This window comes from Acipenser ruthenus, chromosome 4, assembly GCF_902713425.1.
Source record: "Acipenser ruthenus chromosome 4, fAciRut3.2 maternal haplotype, whole genome shotgun sequence".
In the NCBI taxonomy this organism is placed as follows: domain Eukaryota; kingdom Metazoa; phylum Chordata; class Actinopteri; order Acipenseriformes; family Acipenseridae; genus Acipenser; species Acipenser ruthenus.
Window position 1 is genome coordinate 82,648,178 of NC_081192.1, and position 8,599 is coordinate 82,656,776.

The window sequence follows — 8,599 nt, forward strand, 5'->3', positions numbered from 1 at the left end:
ATCTGAAATTTAAGTTTCGAATATCACAATTTATGTACCAGTTGTTAGATATTTTAAATGCATATAGATTTCACTATTTTAGTAAGTATGCTAGTAATGTACAGTGCATCCCAAAATTAGAGCACCATGAACAAGCAGGTGACCTATATTCATCGTATGTCTATATAACATTTTAAGCGAGTCATACATACATTTCTCCAAATATTCTGAAAAGTGGCCAAACCATGTTTCCTAACCATAACTAGTTTATTTCAGCACTGCCTGTATTCTGTTACAGTATACCTGTACACAAATTAAGCAGGGGTCAGGAATTTGTCAGTATACAAGGTGATTTGTCATCACCTCTAAACAAGAACTGCGATTTATAACTAATAATGATTAAAAAGAAAACGGCTGAAGCTGTAAATACAACCACCACTTTTATTTCAGTGCACTAAACAGTTACAAATGACACCACTTTACGCAAAAAAACAGGGGTACACAAAGCCAGACCCAGAAAGAAGTGATTTAGGTTTCCGACTGAAAATCTGGAGGCTCTCAGGACCAGAATTGTGCACTACTGCAAATATAAATGAGTTAACTGTCCAGATTGCAGCTTGAAAAGTTAAAAATAACAGTGGTTTGCAGAAATTAGGTGCTTGTACTGATTCTAAATGTTAAACCCTTGTGGTGAGTGTTTTTGTGGGGGTAATGATGTTGCTGTAAATGCATAAACTGCATGAAAAAACAACATTTTGCCCAAAACATTATCCTTCTTTATTATGATTTCACAACAAGACTGAAATCAAACAAAAGCAAATATTTCAGACATTCTCCATCCCCACAAATTTTTTTTTCCCTTTTATTTAGCCTTGGCGTTGCTTGTGTCTAGGATTGGTCTTGCAGAAAACAAATAATCTTCCTCTTCTGCAAACAAAGAAGCAGTCCTGACAGCGTCTTTTTAATGCGGTCTTTGTTTTCATTCCTGCAGACTGCTGCAAACACGGATGCTGGCACTGTCCAAGCAAAGGCACATCAGAAGGTCTATACATCCTGAAGGCAGATGGCAATATTCTTGGCTGCACCATGGCCATGCATCTGTACATCATTGTGGGACATGAGGAATGGTTTGCTGTATATCTACTCAGGTATAACAACTGCCTGGTAAATGAATTCACCAAGTGCTTCAACAACAGGGGCGCCATTGCACTGGGGCCTGCAAAAGACAAAATGCATATTTTAGTATGCTAATGTACTACCTTATTTTAGAAAATAACTGTTTACAACATGTAAGCCTTACAGACTATTGCATTTCAAAAATATACATGTTCTGGAATTTACGATTTGTATGGCTTTTTTTTGTATAACTAACAACAGACCAGTTAAATCTCGATACTAAGTTATACAAGTATTACATAATAATGTATGAAAATAAGTATGCAATTTAAACTATCAAAGGGGCGTGCTTCACGATCCAATGCCAATAATAAACTACGAAACGTCAAGACATAATAATATAATTACATTTTAGTATTAAATAACTTTGTTAGAAAACTGGTTTAGATATTAAAACACCAGCAATAAAAAGCTACTAACTACAACGACTTTAAATTTCACGCATTACGATAGCACTGCTGTTAATGCACGTAATTTTATGACTTAGTAATGTTTCGTTTTTTATGTTTTGTAGACACTACACTGTGTAACAAATAATACTAACCACACAGCTGTGGACAGACTGCACTGTCTGTACGGTGTACACATTTTTGCTCACACTAGGCCTTCTCATGCTGTCACTGCATTAACTATCGCCGGTAACACAACGACTTAAACGCATTTTTTTCTTAACTAAGAAAGTGCCGACCTCGAGTCTCTGAACACCGCATACTTTAAGCAAGACTTCTTTCTTATTATGTTTTGTATTATAAACACGTAGTTGCCCATTTACAGTTTTCTAGTATATTTACCAGGCCCATTTTTGTATCAGTTCACTGACCCGACACGTTTTCTTTTTTTCTCCCACCATTTCCATTAACAAAACATTGTAATACGTGATCTATATTTACTTTCCACAAACCTACTGTATTCCCACAGGACAGAATCGTGTGCTTATTGGAAATGTATTTACTCGTCTTCCTCACTCACACCGATGGCGTCTGCTACAGCGCGGTCAAATTCAAAGCGCTGGTGACTTTGGAGAAAGTCCCAGAACATGAAAAAACGTCCTTCAGGATTTTCCAGGTCCTAGTACCCATGGTTCTATCCTTACAAGCGTTGGGGTTTCTAGATTACAAATAAAACGAATTCAGCCCTCTATAAATCATGAAAAGAATAAGCTACAAACATTTTATATTGTTTTGTTATTTCCATTTTGTATTATATGTCTTTCAATATGAAACTTAAAACCTACAGTGTATAGTAAAGTTCATTTTAAACAGCAATGTTATTTTCATTACAAAAAAAAAAGTGATCGTACTGGCTTTAGGACCCAGCAGTTTCTCCCTGCTCTGTCTCACCACCAAGGGCACTGACAGGGCTTCTGGGTAGTGCGAGTCTAGGAAAGATGGCTGCCTCCACTCAGCGGTTACTCTCCTTCATAAACATTAAAAACGTTAGGCTGATTCTGGCACCACTGAGAATTTCATCTGTCCCAGCTCATCCATATGGGGTCCAGGTTTCTGATACCGGAGAAAAAATCACTCATACGGGACAGGTAAACATTTTGTTTAAGTGTAACAGATCATCTCAAGATCAAAGCAAGTTGCAGCAGTCGTCCCATAGGTACTATGAGTCTGGCATTTTTTTAAAAAAAAACTATCCTATTCATCTGTACACAGAATATAGAGCAAAACTCGGGGACCTTGATCCCGCGTGTCCAATATTGTCAGTATATGTTGATGATCGACAGGTTACTTATTATTGCTATCAGTGACGTATTTGTCATAAGAACCTTTGTTTAATAAAAAAAAGTAACAGTCACTGATGCCAGTATTAGTTAATTATGGTGATAGTTGTCAGTGATGATGATATTGATAGTAGCTGACAACGAAGGAGCCTTGAAGCTCATGCATACAGACAGTTCCTCTTATCTACACCTTGTGAATCAACGCCCCAACCATCAGGCAAAACGACTTGTACCACGTCATGTTGCTGATATGGTCAACACTTATAGTGGCCCACACATTTAGTCCAATTAGTTAATTTTTGTTACCATAGGGAGACTATGGCAAAAAAGACTACATAGGTGAGATTTATCAAGCTCTTAAGTGAAATATGCACATGAAAGTCAAATCAAGTTGTTTATGGTACAATATTAGTAGTTACAATCAATTTTTACTTTTTAAATTAACTTGCATGTTACAAGTTTTGTAACATTAACAACTTTATTTTTTTTTATTTTTAGCAAACAATTGACCAAATCTTGGTAAATCAAGATCAATATGTCTGTCTAATTAGTAAATTACAAAGTTCATCATCAAATACATTGTTGCATAGCTAAATTCAGATTGCCAAGCAAGAATAAAATGGAAGGCACGATAGGCATATTCTTAATTCTTCTGCATTCCTTGTTGTACACCATATCATAATAAAGTCAATGTCAGCTTGCTAAAAGTTTACTTTGTGCTCATATCTCCAAAAGTATATGCACAGTATATGCAACTCAAAGCACTGCCTTTTTATTGTAGGTTTATGACATGAAAGACTACAGACGAGCCAGATTTACTGAAAGACAAAAAGAGGTAAGCAATGTTCCGTTAATCCATGATTTACCTCTAACACAATTTACGATCGTAAAGAAGGAGTAGCCAAGGAGTTTTTCTTGTCAGCATTATCGTTATTGTATTTTATTTTATTTGGCAAAATCGCTTATTTCCGGTTATTAAAACGAAACAATGAATGTACGTTTCACTAATACATATACAAACGTTAATTTACTGTGTCGAAGTGAGGATGCCCACATTAGGATTCCGGCAAAGTAGAACTCTGGATGCATTTTGAATCCGAGAATTGTGGGAAGTAACAGATTTCATTTTACGCTCATTATCGCCCACGTATCTTTCACGGTTCATGTTTTTTTTTTTCTGCCCACCCCATCATATGACTGTAGTTTACTGTAGTAATTGATCCACGCATACAGCAAGTTATTTAATTTGTTTCGTAAGATTAAACATTCATCATGGTACTTGATGTTTGATATTTATAGCTCTATAATAATATTGATGATAATAATAATTAGGCAGTCGTTGTACACAATAAAAACTTTAATATGCATTAGTAGAAGCATAACTATACAGCAGTTTTATATTTACAATATCATTTTTGGTTCATCACTAAATAAAACTGTAACGCCATGTTTGTTTGTTTGGGTTAGTGGTGGTTAAGCATTGACAGAGGTAGTCGTATTATGCACAATATTGATTGGTCAGTTGCAATGTCTTTGCACACTGCCCGCCTTTTCTTTATGTAGAAAGAGAGTGGTGCATGATTGACATTGTTTAAAATATGTTGCCAAATCCAAAGTTTATCGGTTTAAAGAAATAAAAACGGAATCTGCTAAATAGGTCTTCAGGGTTTTTTTTTTTCAGTTTTCGTTTAAAACCGAAAACTTCAAGCCCTATATATCTGAGAGCCACTCCATATATAAGCTTTATGTTGTGTTTCTCTGATCAAAATTGTCTTCAAGTCACTTTTGCCTTTCTTACCCAGAATAATAAGAATAAGAAATCAATCTAATAGTACCTTGGTATGTGTGTGAGGCATCATTGTTTAGCTGCTTTGTATAATTTTCTGTTTCAGTCGTCACTTACTGATGACTTTTTAAAACTCGGAAGTTTAAAGCACCACTGTAGACTAAACAGAACTCATTCACACGGGGTCCATTACACACGGACTCGGTCTGGTTCGTTTAGTTTGAAACAGTGTGTCAGTGTGCTTGCGCTGTTCATACTTACCTGTGAGTAAAGGGACCGAGTTCGTTTGGATGCAAGCTAAAGTTCGTTTTTGTTGGCCCTTTTCCATTTTTTTCAGGACTGAGTTTGTTTGTGTTCACAATGCAGTTTAAGTGCACTCTGCTCGTTTATATGGTGTGTGAACCTGATGTTTACAATATCCTGCAAGACATATTTAAACATGGCAGCTATTGATGTAGTGCTCCGGTTTTTAATATAGTATGTCTTAGATTCTTACATATTGCTATGGAAAAAAGCCAGTTTATTTAATACATTTCTTGAATGCCTACAGTAAGTAATTTGAGAAAATAAGAAAGCAAGGGATTGATGAATATAGTTTACTATCTGTGAGTTTTGTCCAGTTTGGCGTGGATTTTGCGGTCTGACTACTGACTGTAGGAACTCTGAAGCTGACAGTATATAAAATAACACAATAATAGTTTGAAAATTAAACATCGGGTGAATTTATTGCAGATCATAACAAGTCATTATTTTCTTTATATTGTCATCTAGTCAAAACATGTTAAATGTACAAAAAGCCAGATTTAAAAAATAGATCAGCTATGACCATTTAAACATGGTATACACAAAATCAGAATGATTAAACAAATAATCGATGATTGTTTATTTTATTTTTGAATGGCACAAACACAACCTAATACATTACTCTGCTATTAACTTGCTGAGCATGCTGATGATACAGTTTTGTACTTTAAAAAAAAATACAATAGCAAAACCTGGACGATTAACAATTTCAATCTTTCTGACTGGGACATAAAATTAAGGCTGAAAACTATTACAATCTCAATTTTCCCAGGATGTCTGGTAACCGTAATGTAGTTCCCCGATACATTTTTTGTTTTTTGCGCTACTTGTTTCCTCAGAATATGAACTAAACCGAGGTTCACATTGAGGTTTAGCAAGCGAACCAGACTCGGTGCATTTGCCAAACGGACTGAGACCACCACTTTAGGTGGACTTGGTACTGTTTGTTTACCAAGTGGATTTTATTGTTCACACTTCACACCAAATGTACCGAGTGCGGACCAAACCCACTAAACGGACCCAGTGTGAACACAGCCTTATAATATTGTATAACCTACAAGTAAACACCTGCACTGTAACACTCTTGTTTCTGGTGAATGTAAGAAGAACATCAGTATGAAGTGCCACATAGAAAAAAGAAAAAAAAGAACATACAAATTCAAAAGGATGTGATGAAATAGAAAATTTAACAGTGAATTTTAACAAGAACTTAATTAAGACCACTCTGGTATTTCATACTGCATTTTTTCTTCTTGTTCTCAGTTGATGTCATCCATAATTTTGACATTGAACAAAAAAGTGTCCTATTTTTTCTCACGTAACTTCAAAAAAAAAACTTGGGGGGCAAAAAATAAACAAACATCACAAACCTTGGTAAAGGGTTTTAAATCAACACTTCTATCTGATGCTGTACTTTTAAATGTTTTAATAGTTTTGTGATGTCTTAGCTTTCAACTTGCAGACCTGAATATGACAGTTAATGGTGCTTTGCAGAAGAGTGGGTTATACTGTACACTATATACATTTACATTAATTCTGAATTGCATTGAAGCGGCGAGTGGGGTCACAGTGCTGCTTGTATAACTGACAGCAGTTTTTAGGGTACTTGTCAGTTGAGAACGGCGAAGCGGAAAGCACCAATCTAAAGCATGGAAGCTGTGCCTTTCAGCTACTTTGATTGGTGCCTTGATGTCTGTTAGCATAACCTGTGAGGTTACTGGCAGTGTCATTCATTCAGACATTGCATTACTGTAAATGGTAACGCATCTATTGTCTGGACAGTTCCCTTGTCAGTCAGCAGCTGACGGGAGCAGTAAATCACCGCATTGCTTATCTCACTTGATGAAAGGCTGTCACAGGCACAACTTTTGGCGAAATATGATCTGTTTTGATATATACATTTTTTTTTCATCTACCACCACAACACTTCACTGTGCTTTCAGAAGTATGTAAAACGTTTGCTGCCAAGTTATCTAAATGGGCCTCCCATTTATTAAATTTTTTAAACATTTTTTTCTTTCAAAATGCACTCTAGTGTGACAGTCAGTTGTCACTGATCTACTGATGGGCAAAGTATATCTGTTCTGGCTGGACGTTTTCGTGAGTTTGAGGAAAAGCAAGCGTGGAAGCCAGTCCTTGAGGGCTGTCAAGCACTTCCGTCCCAATTTGGAAATATTTCTGACCTGAACATGTTAATTGGTTTTGGTTTATATTGGCCTTTATACCATGATTTTAGTCTCACAGAAGGCATTGGGATTATGCTAATCTCTGGTGTTTATGCACACTTTTATTCCTTGGTATACATTTCTTTCTGTGTTGAATTAAGATTTAAGATAGCTGTGAAAACGAGTGTTTCTAGGAACTTCCTTGATAGGAAGCTTGTCTCCCTCTAGCATGTGAGTTATCAGTTACCTGAGAAATTTAGAAAACCTCCCAACGACTTTGCTGAACTTATTTTGTTGTTGTTAGCCCCCTCCCCTGCAACAGAAACAGCAACATGAATTAAGAAAAAACGGGGGCGGGTCAAGTTATCCAACATTTTTTTTTTTTTTTTTTAACTGATTTCAAGAAAAGAATAGGATAGTTCTAGGCGGCAACAATGTAAAGTTTGTGTAATTGCAGGTTAACGAGAACTTTGCAATAGACCTGGTTGCAGAAGAGCCTATCACAGAGGTGGAGAGCAGAGTGATCTCATGTGATGGAGGAGGAGGAGCTCTGGGACACCCCAGGGTCTATATTAATCTGGTAATGGCAGTAACATTTTCTCTACAGACACAGGATTCACTTTTTTTAGTGATACATTTCAGATGTACACTGAGGCTGAAGAAATGCAATAAATATCAAAATAATTGTTATAATTGACAGTTATTACAATGACAACCTGATACTACTTACAGGGTGGCTATAAATGTGTTCAGTTTGTTGAAAGGGAGAACAAACTAAACATTTTATGCAAAAACAAGGACACTTGGCACAACCACAATTCATCTTAGTACATTAAAAACATTAAAAAATGACAGCATGCACATTTTGTAGGAGATTTGTTGCCCATTGATCAATAGTGTCCTTTAAATAAACAGCTTGTTTTCCATAATGTAAAGTAATAATGACTTGTTTTAAATATGGATACCAGTTCTGCATGGGGATAATACAGAACCCTTACATGCATGTATATCATTATGCACATTTTTTTTTCTTCTGTTCTTAGGACAAAGATACTAAAGTGGGAACATGTGGATATTGTGGTCTTCGGTTCAAACAGAAGCATCACCACTGAAGCAGGCTCTCCTATCTTTCTAATCTTCATATACCTGAGCTGATCTGAAAATAAATTATTTCAAATGAAATGTGTTTTGCTGTGTTATTTATCAAAAGAAACTTATTCCAAGGCGCCTCTGATAAATCCTACCCCTTAGATATGATATATTGATTTACATATTTAATAAGCAATACTTCTGGTGCTGCATCTCGTTTTTAAGTGTGTTAGAGGATGATGACAATACAGTCTTGCAATCGCACACATTACAGCATTTTGTCACACCCTCAATATTTGATCCATCTTGCATTCCGTAATTTCTGGAACATTACTCACGCACTGTTTGTATCGTGCGTGGCTGAGCAGCCTT

At 36.0% G+C, this 8,599-nt stretch overlaps 1 protein-coding gene and 1 long non-coding RNA gene across 2 annotated transcripts; one reads left to right on the forward strand and one right to left on the reverse strand.

The window, feature by feature from the left end:
* Nucleotides 1-2,067: 2,067 nt before the first annotated feature.
* Nucleotides 2,068-2,523, reverse strand: LOC131736956 (uncharacterized). Its single transcript, XR_009328542.1, has 2 exons — nucleotides 2,456-2,523; nucleotides 2,068-2,262 (listed from the first exon to the last, which is right to left on the reverse strand). It is a non-coding gene; the product is annotated as an uncharacterized LOC131736956 (long non-coding RNA).
* Nucleotides 2,494-8,320, forward strand: LOC117399774 (NADH dehydrogenase [ubiquinone] iron-sulfur protein 6, mitochondrial-like). Its single transcript, XM_033999145.2, has 4 exons — nucleotides 2,494-2,692; nucleotides 3,666-3,719; nucleotides 7,596-7,718; nucleotides 8,182-8,320. Exons 1-4 carry the CDS (start codon nucleotides 2,543-2,545, stop codon nucleotides 8,248-8,250), a joined length of 396 nt encoding a protein of 131 aa, XP_033855036.1. The 5' UTR covers nucleotides 2,494-2,542; the 3' UTR covers nucleotides 8,251-8,320.
* Nucleotides 8,321-8,599: the final 279 nt, after the last annotated feature.